General features: G+C 44.3%; 2 protein-coding genes across 3 annotated transcripts in view; one reads left to right on the forward strand and one right to left on the reverse strand.

The window, feature by feature from the left end:
• The window catches only part of rhbdd2 (rhomboid domain containing 2), a 29474-nt gene extending 27278 nt beyond the window's left edge, over positions 1 to 2196 (reverse strand). For both annotated transcript variants that reach the window (XM_078422162.1, XM_078422163.1), the window contains exon 1: positions 1844 to 2196. In XM_078422162.1, coding sequence (XP_078278288.1) covers positions 1844 to 2060 — 217 coding nt within the window. In that variant the 5' untranslated portion in view covers positions 2061 to 2196. The remainder of the gene's footprint in view (positions 1 to 1843) is intronic.
• A 5758-nt stretch (positions 2197 to 7954) lies between these two features.
• Positions 7955 to 24671, forward strand: part of LOC144606308 (TATA-binding protein-associated factor 2N-like) — a 37426-nt gene continuing 20709 nt past the window's right edge. Inside the window, exons 1-3 of the mRNA XM_078422277.1 lie at positions 7955 to 8008; positions 15643 to 15682; positions 19099 to 19147. Coding sequence (XP_078278403.1) covers positions 8002 to 8008; positions 15643 to 15682; positions 19099 to 19147 — 96 coding nt within the window. The 5' untranslated portion in view covers positions 7955 to 8001. The remainder of the gene's footprint in view (positions 8009 to 15642; positions 15683 to 19098; positions 19148 to 24671) is intronic.

Here is a 24671-nt window from a genome sequence, read left to right on the forward strand (position 1 = left end):
AGAACTCAGAACAGTAAACCTTCGTCATGACAGACCATTGGTTGGGGGAATGGTATTCGTTATTGCCAGTTGTCCGGAATAAACAAGCAAGGGATTACTTAGTAACAGAATATCATGCGTAGGAAAGAACTGCAGATCCTGGTTTAAATCAAAGGTTGACAAAATGTTGGAGTAACTCAGCGGGTCAGGCAGCATCTCTGGAATAAAGGAATTGGTTGGAGAGAAGGAATGGGTGAAGTTTCGGGTCGAGACCCTTCTTCAGATTCTCAACCTCAACAGAATACAATTATGTGCGTAGTAGAAACAAAGAACTGCAGATGCTGGTTAATATCCAAAAGGAAACAAAGTGGCATACATGGCAAGATTAGCAACTTTGCTGATGATGCAAAAGTGGGTGGTTTTGCAGATAGTGCAAATGATTGCGATCGATTGGCCCGATGGGCTGAGGAGTGGTTGGTGGAATTTAATACAGAGAAATGTGAGGTGTTGCATTTTGAGAAGTCTAACATGGGCAGGATCTACACAGTGAATGGTAGAGCTCTGGGGAGTATTGTAGAGCAGAGGGATCGACAAGTGCAGGTTCCTTGAAGATGGAGTTGCAGGTAGATAGGGTGGTTAAAAAGGCTTTTGGCACATTGGCCTTCATCAGCCAGAGTATTGAGTATAGAAGTAGGGAGGTCATGCTGCAGTTGTATAAGATGATGGTGTAGCTGCATTTAGAGTATTGTGTTCACTTCAGTTCAGTTTGGGACCATGTTATCGGAAAGGATGTTGACAAGTTGCAAAGGGCACAGAGAAGATTTAAGAGGATGTTGCCAGGGTCTGAGTTATAGGGAGAGGTTGAGACTATTCCCTGGAGTGCAAGAGGATGAGGGGTGATCTTATAGAGTTGTATAAAATCATGAGGAATAGATCGGGTAGATGCATAGAGTCTCTTGCCCAGAGTAGGTGAATCAAGGACCAGGGGGCATAGGTTTAAGGTGAAGGGAAATGATTTAATAGGAATCTGAGGGGTAACTTTTTCACACAAAGGGTGGTGGGTGTATGGAACAAGCTACCAGAGAAGGTAGTTGAAGCCTAAGAAACAGTTAGACAGATACATGTTTCGGACAGTTTGGAGGGGTATGGACCAAACGCAGGCAGGTGAGACTAGTGTAGTGAGGACATGTTGGCCAGTGGAGGCAAGTTGGGCCAACGGCCGCTGTATCACTCTATGACTCTAAAGTGCTGGAGTAACTTAGCAGGTCAGGCAGCATCTCTGGAGAACATGGATAGGTGACGTTTTGGGTTAAGACCCTTCTTCAGATTCAGTCTGGAACTGGACCTGGAATCCAGGAGAGTTGAGGTGCAGATTGGTGGGGTCATTGTTCGTGGCCCGCGAGCGGCCAGTGTGCAGGTAAGGGTCGGGAGTCGCAGCAGGCTAAGCATGGAAGCAACTGAGAAAGCTGTGTTGGACAACAGTAGGCCGGGATGCCGATGCCAGCCCCGTGCCCCGTCGCCACCCTGGTGCTTCCTAGGGCGGATCTACTGCCATCACTGTTAGTATTTAGAATAGAAAACTCTAAATAGCCTCATGCTCAAGCACTTTTCCTGAATGTCACTCAATTTTAGTGTCCATGGTCTTGGACACACTGCCAAGGACCAGCACATTTGGTAATTGCAAAACTCCGATGCCCATTACTTTGCTAATCTCACTGCCCAGGCCCAGTGTTTTGGTAATCGCAGCCCCCAGATATCCAGTGCTTTGATAAGATAGTGTCTTGGTACCCTATCTTTGGTACCCACACTGATCAGGCTCAGCCCAGTACCTTGTTGATCACGCACCCCGAGACCTTTCCCTTACCTTGCAAGCGGCTGTGGAAGTTGCCAAGAATAAAGGTCTGCTCGTCCAGGACCCTGTACCTGCAGGTGAGATAGAATAAAATCCATCCGAGCAGGGCGGTGGACACGGTGGCACAGGGTAGGACAGGTATGAGCGATTTCAGCATCTGCACCAAGCTGGGCGCTTCGCTGCGGTTCTCATCGAGCAGCTCCGGTTCCCGTTCCCTTCTGCCAGCCATGATGGTAAAGGCGTACCCGGAAGCGGATAACCTGGTCGGCTTGGGTGCAAAGAAGGGCACGGACTCTCAGTTCCCCCGCCGAGACAAACACAAACTTTCCACCAACTTCCGTCCCGCCAGCTCGGCCTCAAACCTCCCAGGACCACGGCCCACAGTGACGCATGGTCGGCAGAGCGCCTGCGCGCCCGCCTACTGCACAGCGCGTCGCCATGGAGACGGGCCGCGGTACCAGGCCTGCCCGCCACCAAGCCGCACAAACACTTCCTGTTTCAATCAGGCCCAATGTCATTTTATTCAATTTTCAACCGGCTTGTAGTTTTTCCAATGCGTATTTTGTTTCTGGAAACTCTCAGCAGGCTATTTAATACACATGAAAAGAAAATCCAAGTTATTGGTTCCCTCTCCACTCGTATTTCCTACATTGTTTTAAAGACTTCAATCATCTGTGTTTTTTTCATTATTTTTGTTTTGTTTCTACTGTTCTCCATATATTGCTTTCATATCCTGGGGCTTTGAGGCTAGTTTATTTTTTCAATAGACAATAGGTGCAGGAGTAGGCCATTCAGCCCTTCGAGCCAGCACCGCCATTCAATGCGATCATGGCTGATCACTCTCAATCAGTACCCCGTTCCTGCCTTCTCCCCATACCCCCTTACTCCGCTATCCTTAAGAGCTCTATCCAGCTCTCTCTTGAAAGCATCCAACGAACTGGCCTCCACTGCCTTCTGAGGCAGAGAATTCCACACCTTCACCACTCTCTGACTGAAAAAGTGCTTCCTCATCTCCGTTCTAAATGGCCTACCCCTTATTCTTAAACTGTGGCCCCTTGTTCTGGACTCCCCCAACATTGGGAACATGTTTCCTGCCTCTAATGTGTCCAATCCCCTAATTATCTTATATGTTTCAATAAGATCCCCCCTCATCCTTCTAAATTCCAGTGTATACAAGCCCAATCGCTCCAGCCTTTCAACATACGACAGTCCCGCCATTCCGGGAATTAACCTAGTGTCTCGGCGGGGGAACTGAGAGTCCGTGCCCTTCTTTGCACCCAAGCCGACCAGGTTATCCGCTTCCGGGTACGCCTTTACCATCATGGCTGCACGCCCTCCATAGCAAGAATATCCTTCCTCAAATTTGGAGACCAAAACTGCACACAGTACTCCAGGTGCGGTCTCACCAGGGCCCGGTACAACTGTAGAAGGACCTCTTTGCTCCTATACTCAACTCCTCTTGTTATGAAGGCCAACATTCCATTGGCTTTCTTCACTGCCTGCTCTACCTGCATGCTTCCTTTCATTGACTGATGCACTAGGACACCCAGATCTCGTTGAACTCCCCCTCCTCCTAACGACACCATTCAGATAATAATCTGCCTTTCTATTCTTACTTCCAAAGTGAATAACCTCACACTTATCTACATTAAACTGCATCTGCCATGTATCTGCCCACTCACACAACCTGTCCAAGTCACCCTGCAGCCTTATTGCATCTTCCTCACAATTCACACTACCCCCCAGCTTATTATCATCTGCAAATTTGCTAATGGTACTTTTAATCCCTTCGTCTAAGTCATTAATGTATATCGTAAATAGCTGGGGTCCCAGCACCGAACCTTGCGGTACCCCACTGGTCACTGCCTGCCATTCCGAAAGGGACCCATTTATCCCCACTCTTTGCTTTCTGTCTGTCAACCAATTTTCTATCCATGTCAGTACCCTATCCCAATACCATGTGCCCTAATTTTGCCCACTAATCTCCTATGTGGGACCTTGTCGAAGGCTTTCTGAAAGTCGAGGTACACCACATCCACTGACTCTCCCCTGTCAATTTTCCTAGTTACATCCTCAAAAAATTCCAGTAGATTTGTCAAGCATGATTTCCCCTTCGTAAATCCATGCTGACTCGGAATGATCCTGTTACTGCTATCCAAATGCTCAGCAATTTCGTCTTTTATAATTGACTCCAGCATCTTCCCCACCACTGATGTCAGACTAACTGGTCTATAATTACCCGTTTTCTCTCTCCCTCCTTTCTTAAAAAGTGGGATAACATTTGCTATCCTCCAATCCACAGGAACTGATCCTGAATCTATAGAACATTGAAAAATGATCTCCAATGCTTCCACTATTTCTAGAGCCACCTCCTTAAGAACCCTGGGATGCAGACCATCAGGCCCTGGGGATTTATCAGCCTTCAGTCCCATCAGTCTACCCAAAACCATTTCCTGCCTAATGTGGATTTCCTTCAGTTCCTCCATCACCCTAGGTTCTCCGGCCCCTAGAACATTTGGGAGATTGTGTGTATCTTCCTCAGTGAAGACAGATCCAAAGTAACGGTTTAACTCGTCTGCCATTTCTTTGTTCCCCATAATAAATTTCCCTGCTTCTGTCTTCAAGGGACCCACATTTGCCTTGACTATTTTTTTCCTCTTCACGTACCTAAAAAAACTTTTGCTATCCTCCTTTATATTATTGGCTAGTTTACCCTCGTACCTCATCTTTTCTCCCCGTATTGCCTTTTTAGTTAACTTTTGTTGCTCTTTAAAAGAGTCCCAATCCTCTGTCTTCCCACTCTTCTTTGCTATGTTATACTTCCTCTCCTTAATTTTTATGCTGTCCCTGACTTCCCTTGTCAGCCACAGGTGTCTCTTACTCCCCTTAGAGTCTTTCCACCTCTTTGGAATAAATTGATCCTGCAACCTCTGCATTATTCCCAGGAATACCTGCCATTGCTGTTCTACCGTCTTCCCTGCTAGGGCCTCCTTCCAGTCAATTTTGGCCAGCTCCTGCCTCATGCCTCTGTAATCCCCTTTGCTATACTGTAATACCGACACTTCCGATTTTCCCTTCTGCCTTTCCATTTGCAGAGTAAAACTTATCATGTTGTGATCACTGCCTCCTAATGGCTCTTTTACCTCTAGTCCCCTTATCAGATCAGGATCATTACACAACACTAAATCCAGAATTGCCTTCTCCCTGGTAGGCTCCAGTACAAGCTGTTCTAAGAATCCATCTCGAAGGCACTCTACAAACTCTCTTTCCTGGGGTCCATTTCCAACCTGATTTTCCCAGTCTACCTGCATGTTGAAATCTCCCACAACCACCGTAGCATTACATTTTTGACACGCCAATTTTATCTCCTGATTCAACTTGCACCCTATGTCGAGGCTACTGTTTGGGGGCCTATAGATAACTCCCATTAGGGTCTTTTTACCCTTACAATTTCTCATTTCTATCCATACTGATTCAACATCTCCTGATTCTATGTCACCCCTTGCAAGGGAATGAATATCATTCCTTACCATCAGAGCAACCCCACCCCCTCTGCCCACCTGTCTGTCTTTTCTATACGTTGTGTACCCCTGAATATTCAGTTCCCAGCCCTGGTCCTCTTGTAGCCATGTCTCAGTGATCCCTACAACATCATACTTGCCCATGACTAACTGAGCCTCAAGCTCATCCACTTTATTTTTTATACTACGCGCATTTAAGTACAACACTTTAACTTCTGTATTTACCTCCCCTCTCACATCGGTCACAATTGGCCCTGCCCTTAATTTCTTTTCCCCTCTAGAACTTCTGTTCCCATTCTTCCGAGAGTCTTTTGCAATATCTCCTGTATTCCCTTTTACCTCATCTTCATATTCACAATTTGTTAACCCCTCCCCCCCACTACTTAGTTTAAAGCCACAGGTGTCCTCCTGCTATGCATGTGTCTATAATAAGCTGTATTTATGGTAGAGGGAACACGCGATGAAGAGATTAGAGATATGGTGTATCTTTTTATGCTTGTTCCTGCCTTTTCCAAGGGGTTATTGAGTTAGTTCATTACTTGTTCTTTCGCCATAAAATTTCAAAACTATCCTCATCATTATAATCTCATTCTCTTTTGGACATTTCCATTAAATTGTTTTCCTCCAATTTTTCAAACTACCCTCATGACCATAATCCAGCTTGTGACACAAACTCTACTTACTCTCGTGTTCATAACTTGTAAAATTTCTTTAGACATTTCTATTCTAAGAGGAACATGATTTCATTTTCTCTGCTCCTGTCACATTCAAATCACCTCATCTTTGTTTGCATTCTAATTAATTATTTAGTGTTGTCTATGGAAGAAAAAATGCAATTTGACTTTTCTGCACCATTCTGATAAAGGGTGAATCAAAAGATTTTACTTCCACAAAGAGAAGACCTGATGCCTGTGTGAAAATAGTTCATGGTGGCTGCCATCTCACAATCAACGTGCTTAACAAATGGATGAAGCAATACTGGACAGAAAGTCATAATATTATTTGACAACCATACAGAAATGCTTAGGTTTTCTAAACATTTGCTGTTTTATGCATTTTTAGGGGCAGCACAGTGGCGCAGCAGTAGAGTTGCTGCCTTACAGCACCAAAGACCCAGGTTCAATCCTGACTACGGGTGGTGTACATTCTTCGTGACCGCGTAGGTTTATCTCTGGGAGTTTAGTTTAATTTATTGTCACGTGTACTGAGTGAGGTACAGCGAAAACCTCTGGTCTCCTCCCACATTGGAGACATGCAGGTTTGTAGGCTAAATGGCTTCTGAAAATTGTCCCTGGTGTGTAAGATTGGGTGATTGTAGGTCAGTGTGGCTCGGTGGGCTGAAGGGATGGTTTCACTCTGTAGCTCTAAACTAAACAAATCCAAAGGTCAAGTTAATGATATTTTTCTGCAGAGTAAACCATTTGCTTAGATTTTTAAATCATTGTCCTCAACTATGGCCTAAATAATCAATAAATTAAAAACATAAATTATACAGTTTTAATCAATATTTAATATTTAATCAATTTCTAATAAACGATTTGCTGATTTGTTTCTCACCCTTGACATTAATGTTCACAACCAATAGTCTGTGGTAATTATCTTTTCTCCTGACATAACGACTTAGAACTTGTGTAGCATATTTTTGCAATACACTGATTGTTTTAATTTTCAAGAAAAAGTATTTGTAAAGTTAGGAGATATGGAAGTCTTTATCACAGAAATACCTTGTGAATTTTTGGATACCGATTTTTGGATACATTCCTGTAAAGTATCACAGAGGAAAGACCGATCTGGATTAGTTTTTTTGCAGCAGCCCTGGAGAACATTGATATGCGGCGTTTCAGATCGAGCCCTTTCTTCAGACGGAGATTCAGGGAAGAGGGAGACACAGAGATAAGGAAGGGTAAGGTTCAACCACTGAAGGTCACCTCACCTACTGTCTCCTTTCTCTGTTCATTTATTTATTTACTTATTTATCTATTTATTAATTTCCCTATGTTCTCAAAATCTCTGTAAAGCGTCTTTGAGTATATGAAAAGCGCTATATAAATAAAATGTATTATTATTATTATTATAAGGTGTGAAAACGAGACATCAAATGAGATGCGGTTCATGGAAAATGAAGAATAGATCATTGTTAGCTAGGAGGTGAAGTCTGAAGACGGGTCTCGACCCGAAACGTCACCCGTTCCTTCGTCCCAGAGATGCTGCCTGCTCCGCTGAGTTAGTCCAGGGTTTTGTGTCTATCTTAGATGACAACGAAGCACACAGGGATAACATTAACTATGCACTTGTCCATGCCACCCGCGGGTGACGTTAGTTGGTGTGAATCACGTGGTGGCCAGCCCGCGCTCGGGATCCAGAACTGGGTCACATTGGGACCCAGCACTTCAGCGGAGGGGTGCAGGTGACCAGTGGTGAGCCAAGAGTAGGTTAAAAACGTTTCTTCACGGCCTGGTCCAGTGTTGATACAATTTTTGCTTGTGGTCTGTATGATTTCCAATTTAATCGGTGTGGTGCGTGGACCGTTTGACATATTATATTTGTTGCCCCTCTCACCCCCTCCGGTGTGGGCGGCAGTGGGGTAGTCGGAGGCGTCTTTCGCGCAGACTCAGTCGGCTGGGGAGCGGAGCGGCAGCTGTCGCAGCCATGTCTGGTAAGGTTCGGCCCGGTATCGCGGGTAGAGGGCTCCCGCACGATTACATGCGCGCATCTAGAGGCAGTGAGACGGCTCAGCTTCCTCTTGCCCTCCGCTGGGAACCTTTCGTTACCGGCTTTACTTTGCGTTGGCCGCCGGGCGGCGTGATGGGAGGCCCAGGAAGGGCTGCTTGAGGCGGGAGGGAGGAAGGTTTGTGTTGGCGAAGCCCTGGGGCGGCCGCTCTATGTCGAGTTGCCGACTTGGTGGGGGAGGTGTTGCTCTTCGAGCTGCGGCGGCCCGGCCTTGCGGTTCAGGCGGGAGTCCTGGGCGACCGTGACGCAGTTCCAAATGTGCAGGCCGCCATTTTAGGGAGAACGTGGAGGCCAGTGAGTCGCCTCCTCCTCCGGGTTAGCGAGGCCTAGGTTTCCCGGGGCCGTATGATCAGCCAGGCATAGGGCAATTGCGTGTTATTCCGTCACCTGCTTCCTGGATGCTTCTCCTATCATAAGGACGACAGGCCATTAGGTTCACCCGAGCTCCGACCCAGGGCCGGGAGCAATCCTAATTAATCTTAATCACCCTTCCTTGTTTCCCTCTGCCCCTGTAATTTAATCTCTCTCATATGTTCCCGTTTCCTTTTTTTGCGATGACTTGCGTCTTTGGGATGTAAGAGTAGTCTGTAAAGGTGGTGGTAAGAGCATATTGAAACTCGTGTCAAATTATCAGGCCGGTTCCAACAAATACTAAAGTTTCAATTAAGTGGGACACCACTAAACACTAATGGTGATAAATTGGCTCAAAACTTGAAATGTGAATTGTTTTAATTAACATTTAGATAACATGGGGAAAAGAATATGTACCTCAGTTATTGAGGTTGGGAGTTACTGGCAGAAGGAATGATGTTCAAGATAAGTAAGGAGGAATTGCAGATGCTGGTTTAAACACAAGATAGACACAAAAAGCTGGAGTAACTCAGCTTGACAGGCAGCATCTCTGGAATGGGTGACGTTTCGGGTTGAGACCCTTCATCAGATTGGTTAGGGATATGGGAAACGAGTGATATAGACGGTTGGGAGATAAAGAGCAAAGAATGAAAGATATGCAAAAAAGTAACGATGATGAACGAAACATCTCCTGAGTCGAGGGAGGAGGTTATAGGAACAGGGGTTGCATCTTCTGCGGTTGCAGGGGAAGGTACCTGGGGAGGGGGTGGTTTGGGTGGGAAGGTATGAGTTTACCAGGGAGTTGCGGAGGGAACGGTCTCTGCGGAAGGTGGAAAGGGGTGGAGATGGGAAAATATGGCTAGTGGTGGGATCCCGTTGGTGGTGGTGGAAATTTCGGAAGATTATGTGTTGTATGCGATGATTGATAGGATGGAAGGTAAGGACTAGGGGGACTCTGTTGCGACGTGGGGGAGCAAGGAGTACCGAGGAGCCATGAGTGAGGGCCTCATCTATGATGGGAGAGGGGAACCCCCGTTCCCTAAAGAATGAGGACATGTCGGATGTCCTGGTGTGGAACACCTCATCTTGGGCACAGACGCGGCATAGACAGAGGAATTGGGAGTAAGGGATAGAGTCTTTGCAGAAAGTAGGGTGGGAAGAAGTGTAGTCGATATAGTTGTAGGAGTCAGTTGGTTTGTAATAGATGTCAATCAATAGTCTAATTCCTGTGATGGAGACAGATCAAGAAAGTGGAGGGGGGTGTCGGAGATGGTCCAAGTACATTTGAGTGCAGGATTAAAATTGGTGATGAAGTTGAAGTCCATGAGTTCTGCATGGGTGCAGTCATCAATGTAACAGAGATAAAGTTTGGGGATAGGGCCAGTGTACGCCTGGAACAGGGATTGTTCAACATACCCATCAAAGATAAGTGTTTATTTGTTGTCCATACTTGATATCAGTACAGTGACAGTCTTGCTTATTGTAATTTTATGGGCGCCTTTGACAGCAGGAAAAAATACATGCACAAATTATCAGTTATTGTAAGTAAAACAAACAGTGATACATACCAATGTACGTAGAGCACCAGTTTGGTGCAAAGTATGTTGTCAGCGTTGTGCAGAGGTTCTGATGGTTAAAGAAAAGAAACAGGTCTTGAACCAAGAGTTTCCATCTTCCCAGTGGTAGCGAAAAGAGAGCGTGACCAGGGCGATGTGGGTCTATGATATTAACTGCCGCCTTAAAGTAGTGCTTCCCGTACGTCTGAAGAAGGATTCCAACCCGTAACAACATCTGTCCATTTCCTCCTGATGTGTTGGATTCCTCCAGCAATTTCTGTTCTGCTTATGATTCCAACACGTGCAGTTTCTAGTCTGTGTGGTCTCTATTTTCCTGTAGATCTTTTAATGGTGAGAGGCTGGGTACCTGTGATGGATCGGGCGATGTCCATTACCTTGCAATGTCCTTTGTTTCTTGTGCCTTCAAACTGCCTGTGTGGTCTCCACCATACACATAGATGTTTAGTGGAATATATTTGGCCTGCTCAACCTCTCCCTCTATTGCAGTCCCTCGAGACCTAGCAACATCCTCAAATCTTTTCTGCACTCTTTCCAGCTTAATGGCTTTTTCATATAGCAGGATGACCAAAAGCGAACACAATATTCCAAATGTGGCCTCACCACACTTGTATAACAATAACAAAACTTTACAATTTATATTCTCAATGCCCTTGCTGATGAAGGTCAAAGTACCAAAAGCCTCCTTCACCACCCTGTTTACCAGTGGTTTTATTTTCGAGAAGTTTGTACTTGAAATCAAGTTCCACAACATTCCTATAGGAACCTTTCACTGCCCTGGTTGACTTCCCAAAATGCAACACCTCATGCATGTGTATTAAACCTCATTTGTCATTCATCAGCCCATTTTCCCAGCTGATCAAGATAGAATTGAGAACCACTTTCACTGTCTAGGGAAAAAAAAGACAGTGCTAAAGTAACTCAGTGGGTCAGATAGCCTCTCTGAAAAACATACGTGATGTTTTGAGTCAGGACCCTTCACACTGTCTATGACACCACCTATTTTAGTGCCATTTGCAAACTTACTAACCATACCTGGTACACTGACCTCTCAACCAAATCATTGATTCAAGAGATTCAAGATTCAAGATATCTTTATTTGTCATCCAAAAAACAAGTTTTTTGGACGAAATTTCGTCACCCACAGTCCAACAATAAGAGCAATAAAATAAGCAAATTACACAACCCCAACCAACACAAAACCCCCCAAAAAGAAACATCCATCACAGTGAGTCTCCTCCAGTCCCCTCCTCACTGTGATGGAAGGCCAGAATGTCTTTTTTCTCTTCCCCTGCCGTCTTCTCCTGCGGTCAGGCTGTTGTCGTTGCCATGTTCCAGGCTGCGCCGGACGGTGAAATGTCCGCAACGGGCCGACCCAAGCCCCGCTGTAAGTCGGGGCGGTCGGGGCTCCCGACATTGAAGCCCCCGCCGAGCAGAGAAAATTCCGTGGCCTATTTCAGGCCGCGCCGGACGGTGAAATGTCCGCGGTGGGCCGACCCAAGCCCCGCGATCCGCTGCCGCTGCCGGAGCTCCCGATGTCGGCATCCACGCGGCCCGAGCCTAAGGCGAGTCGCAGCCGCTCCCGCAGCCTCCGAGAACGGCCGGCTCCGCTGATGGTGAGTCTGGTCCGCGGGCTCTGCGAACCAGAGCCCTGGAGGCCGCCAGCTCCAGGAGTTGGGCCGATGGTAGGCCGCAACAGGAACGGAGACACGGCCCAGAACACAAAGGTCGGGTCTCCGTTCGGAAGGGACACATATTACAATTTTACAGTTCCCCCCCCTCCCCCCCACATACACACATAGTACACAAACACAAAAACACCACATCACAACTACAATTAAGACAACAAAAACAACAAAAACACAAAGACAAATGGACTGCAGGTAAGCCGCAGCTGCTAGGGCAGCGCCGCCATCTTCCAAGACAAACAAAAATGGGGCCAGCACCAAGCCCTGTGGCATAACACTAATAAGGGGCCACCTGTCCATAAAACAGTCTTCTACCATAATGATACATTTCCTATCATCAAACCAATTCTGTGTCGATTTAGCTATCTCCCTGGATCTAAGTGACGTGGCCTTCCAGAGCAGCCTACCATATAAAACCTTACCACTGGTTTTGCTGAAGTCCACATAGACCGTCTCCTGTGCTGACCTTATCAACCTCCTTATTTACGTCTTCAAAAACCTGATTAAATTTGTGAGACATGATCTTCCATGCACACATTGTTCTGATTATTCCGATTCAACACTTGTCTTTTCAAATGCTTGTAACTTTGCCAAGCAAAGTTCCCTCCAGTAAGATGATTATAATGGAGATTAGGTTTATCGGTCTATAGTTGTCAGTGTTTCTTTGAAGCTGTTTTGAAAAAAGGCACATTAGCCACTCTCCAGTTTTCTGGCATATTACCCATGACTAATGATGATGTGTGTGTATCAGCTGGGGCTCCTGCAATTTCCTCTCATTCTTCCCACCCTGTTCTTGGATATACCTGATCAGGTTTCAGAGATTTATTTACATTCTTACATTTTAAGACACCCAGCACCACCTCTACTGTAATTGTGGCCTATTCCCAAATTTTCCAAATAACTTTCCTGAGTTATTTGTAAGAAAATAACTGCAGATGCTGGTACAAATCGAAGGTATTTATTCACAAAATGCTGGAGTAGCTCAGCAGGTCAGGCAGCATCTCAGGAGAGAAGGAATGGGCGACGTTTCGGGTCGAGACCCTTCTTCAGACTGATGTCAGGGGGGCGGACAAATTTTGTCATTTTGACTTTCTCCACAATAAAAACAAAAGAGAAATATTCTTTGAGGATCTTGCCCATCACCCATGGCTCCACATAAATCCCCATTATTTTCTCCTTCTGGAATTTTTTTAACCTCTATTTACTTGTAAAATCTCTTTGGATTCTCCATAATCGTCTCCTCCAAAGCTATTTCATGCTGCTTTATTCCCCTCCCAATTCTTTTAAGTACACACCTGAATCCCCTATTTGCTTGATCCCAGCTGCTTATTCCTGACCAATCTCTCTTTTTGACTAGGGCATCAATATCTCTTGGCATTTGTGGTTTCCTGTTCCCACCCCTCACTTTAACAGGAATGTGCACACATCAGTTGTTGGTCTCCCAATTGGTCAATGTCTAAATGACCACAAATAACCTTTTCCAATGAACATTTACTCCTGTCCAACATCGTCAAAACTTGTCTTACTCCAATTTACAACGTTAACTTGTTGACCACTTCTACTTTTTTCCATAACTATTTAAAAACTAATGTAACTCTAGTCTCTGGTCCCAAAATGTTCCCAGACTGACACCTCAGTCACTTGCCCTGCCCCATTTTCCAAGAGTAGGTCAAACCTGGCCCTCTCTTTAGTAGGACCCTCTATATATTGCTTGAGTAAATTTTAGTGAACACACTCAAGAAATTCCACCCATCTAAATCTTTTAACACATTGCCAGTCCCATCCTATATTAGGAAAGTTAAAATCTCATACTCTGAACACAATTCTCAAGTGGCATTGGCAAGAGAAAGATCCAATTCCCTGAGTTTGAGAATGAGTTTGGAAGTTGTGCTGTATGTATTTGTGTTGTCAAAGTGGTCCAGTGAAATCACATCTGTGGTTGATCTATCATTGAATTGCAAATTGAAGTGGATCCACTCCATTAACGGGATGCAAGTTGCTTTACGTCATGACCAACTACAAAGCATTTCATTGTGACAGATGCGAGTGCCACCATTTGGAAGTTGAGGCACATAACGTTCCCTTGGGTACTGGTATTATAACAGGTGGTGATCTTGGACTAGTAGTGAGAGGTTCAAGATATCTGCTTCAGTTTCTGCCAGTTGGTCCATACAGTTTTGTAAATGCAAGCAGGTACACCATCAGGACTGGAAGCTTTCTAAGAGTTCCTCCTACTGAATGTTCTCAAAAACAGGTCACAGGATCATCCTGTGATTTTGATATAGTAAAGCGAATAGATAAGTCTAAAGATATTTTTCCGTTGCTTCAGACTAAAGACAACCCGTTATATACGCAAAATGCTGGAGTAACTCAGCGGGACAGGCAGCATCTCTGGATGGGAATGGGTGACGTTTAGGGTGGAGATGCTTCTTCAGACTGAGAGTCAGGGGAGAGACACAGAAATATGGAAGGGTAGGATGTGATAAGGAGACATCAAAGGAGACATCAAAGCTCAAGGAAAATGTAGAATAGATCATTGTTAGCTAGGGGAAGGTGACAATGAACCATACAAAGATAAAATTTAATCAGGATGTCAGACCGATCAGAGAACTAGGATGGGGAGGGATGGAGAGATGGGAAAGCAAGGATTACTTGAAGTTAGACAAGTCAATATTCATTCTGAGTTGTAAACTGCCCAAGTGAAATATGAGATGCTGTTCCTCCAATTTGAGTTGGGCCTCACTCTGACAGTGGGGGAGGCCTAGGACAGAAAGGTCAATATGGGAATGAGATAGGGAGTTTAAATGTTTATCAACCAGGAGATCATGTACGTTTAGGTGGAGTGAATGTTGAACCTGCAGTTCCTCAGGCTGGAGTTGAGTGATTGTAAACTATTTTGCTGTACCTTGTGGAAAAGACATGAGTGCAATGAAAGAGCTACATTGTGGATAGGAGAGATTATAGTTAGGCTTGAGCAGTTGGGTTGGTTATGAGATTTCTTTGCAAATACAATACAATACAATACAATACAATACAATATATCTTTATTGTCATTGTACCCAGGGGTACAACGAGATTGGGAATGCGCCTCCCATACGATGCAATAATTTAGGTAATTTAGACAGCAGCAACCCAACGAAACGAAACAGTTGTAACAGTTTTGGACAGGGTAAAGTGCAAGTTGATCTATGCGTTGTGGCCATCCGGCTCAGCAGGACCGGTTCATAGCAGCTATGGCCCTGGGGATGAAGCTGTTCCTGAGTCAGGAGGTGCGGGCATAGAAGGCCTTGTATCGTCTGCCCGATGGAAGGAGTTCGAACAGACTGTTGCAGGGGTGTGAAGAGTCTTTGTGGATGCTGGTGGCTTTTCTGAGGCATCGTGTGTTGTAGATGCCCTCCAAGTCTTGTGCTGTCTTGTCGGTTTCATGCCAGAGGGAAAATAAAATAACCAGTTAGCACTTTAAAATTTTGGGCAATGTGTGCTGTTACCTTATAGTGATGCGTCATGTTCTACTCAAAAACTGAAATTTATAGAGCATTCACATGTTTCTTCAAAGAAAAACTATTTTTAATTGTTAAAGTGGCAAGTTGGGGTGCAGTTTTCATTTCTTAAAGATGGGTCATGTTTCTTTTGTATTTTCTGTGTAACTTTTTAGTTTCTTTGGAGTGTTAAATTATTAAGGAAATCATTGGTGCAGTTGCAATTGGTCTGGATTGATGACAGTTATCCACCCATTGAATTGAGTACAACTGGAAGATCTGCATGGGTTAAGATTTTCTTGGTGAGTTTCTCTTCGTGGTTCCTGTAAGTTACATTGGATGGTTGTTACTTTTCCTGAGGGGAATTTGTAGATCACTTATTTTTGTTAAATGTAACTAAATTTGATAGTGGACAAACGTGAAAGATAATTGCAGGAGTTGCTGATTTTCAACTTTTTTCATGAACAGATTATGGAAATTACAGCCAGCCTGGAGCTCAAGCACAAAGGTATGTACGCATGTCTGTATGTGAAGGACAAAAAATTGGTGCATTGGAGGTGGAATGGTAGAAAGGCACCGTAGTTTTGCAGTCTCTAAGTATCTCTAAATCGGTAGTGGTTCCTTCACTAGAATTGTGCTATGAAGGTCCCAGATATGTAATGATATTGATGTATCATGTGTATTTGCCACGTGAATATATTTTAAAATAGAAATTCAAACTAAATAGCTATCCGTAGCTATTGTAATTTTAATGCCATGTCTAACACAAGTACTGTTACCTATCACTTTTTAAATGTGATTAACAAATAGTCTAAAGAGATGGAAATTTTAGTGAATTAAGATTTTGGGTCATTGATTTAGAGCGTTAGAATCTGTAAACTTTACGTAGTCTTAAGATGTAGGATTCATTGTCACTTTAAACAGCTTTAAGTTTATATCGAGCATGCATAAATTGGGTCTTCAGTTAATAAAGCAAAAGTGATTAACTCTTTACTGCGTCCTTTGAAGTTGTTTTTCTATTGCTGAAGAGTGGTTAACTAGAGAGCATAGATTTAAGGTGATTAGAAAACCCTTCCCAGCCATCAGGAATATCTAATTATACCACAGAGAATTTGAAATTGATTACTTTTAGCTGACATATTCAGTGGTTTCTATCTGAAAATTGGATAATTAATATTTGCAGGGAGGGGATTGGGAAGAGTGTGAAATTGATTCATCAGCTGGTAAAGACAAAGTCCCCTACACTATTCTGATTCTGTGTGTTGAAAATATGATGGATTTCTAGTTTGTGTGGTGAGCTGACTTGGGTTCATTTCCTTGCTTCCTGTTTAAAGGAATATGGGCCAGGTGTGGGACTACTTGGTTAGACTAATTGGTTGGCATTGACGAGTTGGATCATGGGGGACTATTTCAATGCTGTATAGGTCTATGCCTTTAAAAATTGTTTCTTCACATTGACTAGTTGCATGAAATTAAATGGGAATTTTTCGAATGCCACTTCAGGGAAAAAAATCAGCATCCCTAGTGTTTTGCTTTGCTTTAGACAATAGACAATAGACAATAGGTGCAGGAGTAGGCCATTCAGCCCTTCGAGCCAGCACCGCCATTCAATGCGATCATGGCTGATCACTATCAATCAGTACCCCGTTCCTGCCTTCTCCCCATACCCCCTCACTCCGCTATCCTTAAGAGCTCTATCCAGCTCTCTCTTGAAAGCATCCAACGAACTGGCCTCCACTGCCTTCTGAGGCAGAGAATTCCACACCTTCACCACCCTCTGACTGAAAAAGTTCTTCCTCATCTCCGTTCTAAATGGCCTACCCCTTATTCTCAAACTGTGGCCCCTTGTTCTGGACTCCCCCAACATTGGGAACATGTTATCTGCCTCTAATGTGTCCAATCCCCTAATTATCTTATATGTTTCAATAAGATCCCCCCTCATCCTTCTAAATTCCAGTGTATACAAGCCCAATCGCTCCAGCCTTTCAACATACGACAGTCCCGCCATTCCGGGAATTAATCTAGTGAACCTACGCTGCACGCCCTCCATAGCAAGAATATCCTTCCTCAAATTTGGAGACCAAAACTGCACACAGTACTCCAGGTGCGGTCTCACCAGGGCCCGGTACAACTGTAGAAGGACCTCTTTGCTCCTATACTCAACTCCTCTTGTTACGAAGGCCAACATTCCATTGGCTTTCTTCACTGCCTGCTGAACCTGCATGCTTCCTTTCATTGACTGATGCACTAGGACACCCAGATCTCGTTGAACTCCCCCTCCTCCTAACTTGACACCATTCAGATAATAATCTGCCTTTCTATTCTTACTTCCAAAGTGAATAACCTCACACTTATCTACATTAAACTGCATCTGCCATGTATCCGCCCACTCACACAACCTGTCCAGGTCACCCTGCAGCCTTATTGCATCTTCCTGACAATTCACACTACCCCCCAACTTAGTATCATCTGCAAATTTGCTAATGGTACTTTTAATCCCTTCGTCTAAGTCATTAATGTATATCGTAAATAGCTGGGGTCCCAGCACCGAACCTTGCGGTACCCCACTGGTCACTGCCTGCCATTCCGAAAGGGACCCATTTATCCCCACTCTTTGCTTTCTGTCTGTTAACCAATTTTCTATCCATGTCAGTACCCTACCCCCAATACCATGTGCCCTAATTTTGCCCACTAATCTCCTATGTGGGACCTTGTCGAAGGCTTTCTGAAAGTCGAGGTACACCACATCCACTGACTCTCCCTTGTCAATTTTCCTAGTTACATCCTCAAAAAATTCCAGTAGATTTGTCAAGCATGATTTCCCCTTCGTAAATCCATGCTGACTCGGAACGATCCCGTTACTGCTATCCAAATGCTCAGCAATTTCGTCTTTTATAATTGACTCCAGCATTTTCCCCACCACTGATGTCAGACTAACTGGTCTATAATTACCCGTTTTCTCTCTCCCTCCTTTCTTAAAAAGTGGGATAACATTTGCTATTCTCCAATCCGCAGGAACTGATCCTGAATCTATAGAACATTGAAAAATGATCTCCAATGCTTCCACTATTTCTAGAGCCACCTCCTTAAGTACTCTGGGATGCAGACCATCAGGCCCTGGGGATTTATCAGCCTTCAGTCCCATCAGTCTACCCAAAACCATTTCCTGCCTAATGTGGATTTCCTTCAGTTCCTCCATCACCCTAGGTTCTCCAGCCCCTAGAACATTTGGGAGATTGTGTGTATCTTCCTCAGTGAAGACAGATCCAAAGTAACGGTTTAACTCGTCTGCCATTTCTTTGTTCCCCATAATAAATTCCCCTGCTTCTGTCTTCAAGGGACCCACATTTGCCTTGACTATTTTTTTCCTCTTCACGTACCTAAAAAAACTTTTGCTATCCTCCTTTATATTATTGGCTAGTTTACCCTCGTACCTCATCTTTTCTCCTCGTATTGCCTTTTTAGTTAACTTTTGTTGCTCTTTAAAAGAGTCCCAATCCTCTGTCTTCCCACTCTTCTTTGCTATGTTATACTTCCTCTCCTTAATTTTTATGCTGTCCCTGACTTCCCTTGTCAGCCACAGGTGTCTCTTACTCCCCTTAGAGTTTTTCCACCTCTTTGGAATAAATTGATCCTGCAACCTCTGCATTATTCCCAGGAATACCTGCCATTGCTGTTCTACCGTCTTCCCTGCTAGGGCCTCCTTCCAATCAATTTTGGCCAGCTCCCGCCTCATGCCTCTGTAATCCCCTTTGCTATACTGTAATACCGACACTTCCGATTTTCCCTTCTGCCTTTCCATTTGCACCATGTGTTAATATTTCCTGGAATATTTTCTGTCATGTCACAGGTTAATTCTGGAGAATGTGCAAGTTGCTACCTGACCTATTCTTATTGATTGAATACCCATTTTTTCACTTACAGCTATGGATCCTATGGTGGACAGTCAAGACAAAGTTCACAAGCTTCACAGGTATGTTAAATTAAGTGACTCTAGTTTGAGATTCTTGATACGGCCATGTTATAATTGGTAACGAAGGCCAGTGAGCTTTTTGATTTCGTGTTTGTTTGTTTTCTGGGAAACAAAAATAGCTTTCACAAAATAATCTGTTTAATGAATGGTTGTTCACAATGTAGTCTAAATCATCTGTCAATAAACCTGTCAATGCTGTAGTATAATGTACATATATCAAATGTTCTTTCGGTGTTGTCGAGAATGTTAAGAGTCAAGGTTGATTTTCAATATCCTAATTGTATTAAGCAGCAACTGTTCTGATTGATGCAAAGGCAAGGGAATTTTTGTAATTTGTGGATCTTTTTACTTTATTGGTTTTTTTTAATGAAGGATGGGTAGTCCCCTCTAAGCAATTGGTTTCTCTTCAATTATGGGTAGAGATTGGAAACGGAGCAAACATCACCTTGGGAATGTATTGTAGACTTCTCAGCAATTCACAGCAGATAGAGAAACTGATATTTAAACAGATTTCAGATAGATGCAATATAATTAGGGATAGCATTCTGGGTGATTTCAATTTCACGAATATTAATTGGGGTTTCCTTGGCGTTAAAGGAATTTGAGTTTTACCCAGGAGAGCTTTTAGATGCAGTATGTAGACAGTTTCACAAGGAATGGAATGTTAACAGTAACTAGACCAAGTGGACCCGTTGGGCCCATTCCTCATAGAGGGGGAACAGGGAAGGGGAGAGGGTGTCGTCACTGAGTAAACCCTGGACTCGAAGCCTCTCCTGTATTGGTGTAGCACCCTCAACCCCACCCCCACTCAATCCCCCTTATCCCCCCACTGACCCACTCCATCCCCCCTACCCCACCCCCACTTGTCCTGCCCCCACTCCCCCAGCCCTGCCTCCACCCCCATTCCCCCCACCCTTATTCCTCCCTCCCCTCCCCCCCACCCCCACTCTCCCCTCCTCCCGCCCCTATTCCTCCCTCCCCTCCCCCCACCCCACTCTCCCATCTTCCCCACCCCCACTCTCTCCTTCCCCCCACTGTTCCCCCCACCCCCACTGTTTGGGAGAGGTGACTACACCTCCTGATGGTCAGCGCTGCCCGATCTGAGGAATGTCAGGCGCAAGGCATTCCGGGACGGGCGGCGGTGCACGGGGGGGGGGGGGGGGGAGAGCGTATTAGTTAAAGGTGGGGGGGCGCATTAGTTAAAGGTGGGGGGGGGGCGCATTAGTTAAAGGTCCGGGGGGGGAGCACTTTAGTTAAAGGTCCCGGGGAGAGAGGGGGGGTGAGGAGGAGTGCATTAGTTAAAGGTCCTGGGGGGGCGGGTGAGCGCATTAGTTAAAGGGCCCGGGGGGGGGGGGAAGTGCATTAGTTAAAGGTCCAGGGGGGGCGCATTAGTTAAAGGTCCGAGGGGGGAGGGCGCATTAGTTAAAGGTCCGAGGGGGGGGGGGGGGGGCGAGATCGAGCTGATCTCTGGAAGACGTGCGGGTCGCATTGTGTCGTCACATGCTGAATACCGGCGGGGGGGAGCACGAGCACATCTCTCACAGGTGCACGGGTGCCATTGTGATGTTACTGTGCTATCAGAAGGATGTGATAGTGCTGGCGAGGGTGCAGAGGAGATCCACCAGGATGTTGCCAAGGGTGGAGCAGTTCAATTTTGCGGAGAGACTAGAGAAACGGGTGTATTCTCCGGGAGTGGAGGAGGTTAAGAGGGAACATAACTGAGGTTAATAATATGTATACGAAAATAACTGCAGATGCTGGTACAAATTGATTTATTCACAAAATGCTGGAGTAACTCAGCAGGTCAGGCAGCATCTCGGGATGCTGCCTGACCTGCTGAGTTACTCCAGCATTTTGTGAATAAATCATGAGGTTAATAATATATTCCTTTATTCGTCCCACTCCGGGGAAATTTACTAAAATTGGGGGTGGGGGGGGGAGGTACAGATAGGATAGACTGCAGGAATCTTTTCCCCATATTAGGGATGGATAAAACTAGAGAGTGCAGGTTTAGGGTGTGGGGTGAAGGAGAAGATTTGGAACAGGTATGAGGGGGGCCTTCCTAACTCGGTGTTTCTAAATGCATTGCTGGGTGGTTTGAAGCTGGATCTCTTACAACATTTAAGTGTCTAGAAGAACACTTAAATCACGTGCCAAATAATGGAAGATTGGGATTAATGTGGAAGAGTACTCATTGTTGGTGTAACAAGTTGGGCTGAATGGCTTGTTTCTGTGCTGTAGGATCCATGCTTATTTAATTAAGGACTACAATCCTCTGAGTTCCTGCATTTTGCTCATTCCTGTTTTTTACTTTGTAAATATTTTGGTTGCCCTGGCCCTTAATTCTCATGTTCTGTATCTTTTCCCTGCTGTAAAAGCACTCCTTTAAGTTTGGATCTTTTGATTAAGCTTTTGATCACCGTCCGAATACGTTCTTCTGTGGTTGGTGTTAAATTTTGTTGAGACATGTGAATGAACTATGGATTCTTTTACTGTTTTAACAGCATTGCATTTTGCAAGTTGATTGTTATAATGGTCTGGAGATTTTATTTCTTGCTATTTTAGTCTACTAGCGATGTTTAAAATGTACAAATTTAAGAACCATTTTTGGCTAATCTCAGGGAAAACCAATCCAATATACAGGCATTTTAGGCGCAGTTGCACCTTAAAATTAGGAATAGAAGTTAATTTGTACCCACATAATCCCTTTTTGTTTGACAACGCTTAGTTTTGACATTGTATGTTGTTGTCTTTGCTCTTTCAAGAACTGTAGTTATCATTTTCAGCCAATAACTCCTAGTATTTTGTCCCTAATGTTCTTGGTACACTGTGTTCAATTCCTCCTTTGCTGCAGTATTGTTATGGATTCCATACCGTACATTTTGTGATTGTCTTTGGAAGAATGAGTAAATGGATCATCAAAGTAATATAGTTTGCTCTTGGAATTTCCTATGAGCAGCAGACATTTGCCTTCACTAAAACTGCTCCAGAGCAAATACCTGGCCGCCTTTTAATCATGTTCCACAAATGTTGTGTATGCTCTTTAGAGTATTTTTTTTAAGACACCAGGCTAAATGTAAAACATTTAAAGTAAAAGTATTAATATTAATATTCAGCAAGTAAAGCAAAGATCTGTATCTTATTTGAAACTTCCCTCTTCCTGGGAAATGTTTGCTGAGCCTGCACCATAGACATAAGAGAATAATTCCTCCTACTTTCTCTGTGCTTCAGTAAAATAATGGTGATCTCTTATCTCTGTGCCATTTTCTTTAAACAGTCCCAATAGACAATAGGTGCAGGAGTAAGTCATTCAGCCCTTTGAGCCAGCACCACCATTCAATGTGATCATGGCTGATCATTCTCAATCAGTACCCTGTTCCTGCCTTCTCCCCATACTCCCATACTCCTGCATGACGTAAATCTAAAACTTTTGTTTTTGGGTGTTGAATATAGGTTGGGACAGAGCCTACTCAAGTAGATTATGTCAAAGATTCACCACGATGTAGGTGAAGAAATTTCTTACCATCTGCTTTGAGACACTCTTTTTCTAGATAGCTCAGCTCACCAGAAGAAACTTCATCCTTGCATCTACATCAAGCCCCATTTAAAAAAATCATTATATTTCAATGAGTTTGCTTTTGTTAGTATACACTATTTGTATAGACTCGCTCTATTAATTTTTCCTCTATTGATCAGGCTCACCATCTCTGGGATCAGTCTAGAGAACCTTCACTGCACCTCTGTTATAAGTATATTCCAGTTGCAGACTCGACAGTGACCTATACAATTGGTGCAAAACTCTTCTCACGTACTCAAATCCACATGCTTGCACATCAAATTTTTGTATATTACCCAAGCTCCTCGGGCACAGGTTTTCAATTTCCTGCTAATTGTTGCACATTCTAATTTTTTGCTCCAAAGTGGATGGCCCTTTGTGGCCCCAGCAGCGTTATCTTTATCATTCACACTGCAGTTTGCTGCAAGAACCATGTATGTGTTGGACATTGTAAGGGTTGAGGCTTCTCTGATATCTTCTGAGTAGAGGGGTGAGTGTTATACAGCATTGAAGCATGTTCTTCGGCCCAACTTGTCTATGCCAAACAAGATGTCTTTGAACCTTTGCATGTAGCTGTCTAAATGTATTTTTAAATATATTAATTGTACCTGCCTTTACCACTTCCTCTGGCAGCTCATTCCTTGCACCCATGACCACCCTCTGGAAATAAATTACCTCTTGGTCCCCTTTAAATCTTTCCCCTCTTGTCTTGAACCTATACCCTTTAATTTTAGACATTCTACACTTGGGGGGAGGGGGGGGGGGGGAAGGAGAGAGAGACACTGACCCTTCACCTTATCTATGCCCCCAATCATTTTATATATTTATAACGTCACTCCTTAACCTCCCGTGCTCCAGAAAACAACAGAACCAGCCTGACCGTCTCCTCATAATGAAAGCTCTTCAATTGCAGCAACATTTTGCTGAATCTACTCTGAGCCTTTTCCAGCTCAATGATATCCCTCTTATAGCCAGATAACAAGAACTGTGCATAATAAAAGTGCAGTCTCACTAAAGTCTTTTTACGGTTTTAGCGTGTCCCAGCACTTGTACTCAGTACTCTGAACCCATTGAAGGTACGTATACCAAAGGCTGCCTTCACCACCCTGTCTATCTGTGTTGTCACTTACAAGGAATTATACACTTGTATCTCGTGGGCTCTGTATTCTATTATGCTTTCCAGGGCCCTGTCATGTACTGTGCAAGTCCTGCCTTTCTTGAACATCCCAAATGCACGTAAACAGTAGGATATAACAGGATAACATATTTCCAACTGATCTGGATTTGACAACCTTCACCACCTACATCTCCAAGAGTCATTTGCAAACTTATTCGTCAACCCATCTACATTTTCATGCAAAACATAACATGCAAACTAGTGATCCCAGCATTGATTACTCTGGAACATTACCGATCTCGGCATTGTTCACTATGATGTTGTCATCTGCAAACTTGTAAATGGAGTTAGAGCAGAATTTGTCTCCACAGTCTGAGTATATAGGAAATACAATGAGGGCTGAGAGCACATCCTTGCAGGGTATCAGTGTTGAGAATTATTGTGGTCGATATGTTGTCGCCTATTTGCAGATGATACAAAGCTGGGTGGTAGTGTGAACTGTGAGGAAGATGCTATGAGGTTGCAGGGTGACTTGGACAGGTTGTGTGAGTGGGCGGATGCATGGCAGATGCAGTTTAATGTGGATAAGTGTGAGGTTATCCACTTTGGTGGTAAGAATAGGAAGGCAGAGTATTATCTGAATGGTGTCAAGTTAGGAACAGGGGACGTACAACGAGATCTGGGTGTCTTAGTGCATCAGTCACTGAAAGGGAGCATGCAGGTACAGCAGGCAGTGAAGAATGCCAATGGAATGTTGGCCTTCATAACAAGAGGAGTTGAGTATAGGAGCAAAGAGGTCCTTCTGCAGTTGTACAAGGCCCTAGTGAGACCGCACCAATAGACAATAGGTG

The sequence above is a fragment of the Rhinoraja longicauda genome, chromosome 26 (genome assembly GCF_053455715.1).
Source record: "Rhinoraja longicauda isolate Sanriku21f chromosome 26, sRhiLon1.1, whole genome shotgun sequence".
Classification (NCBI taxonomy): domain Eukaryota; kingdom Metazoa; phylum Chordata; class Chondrichthyes; order Rajiformes; family Arhynchobatidae; genus Rhinoraja; species Rhinoraja longicauda.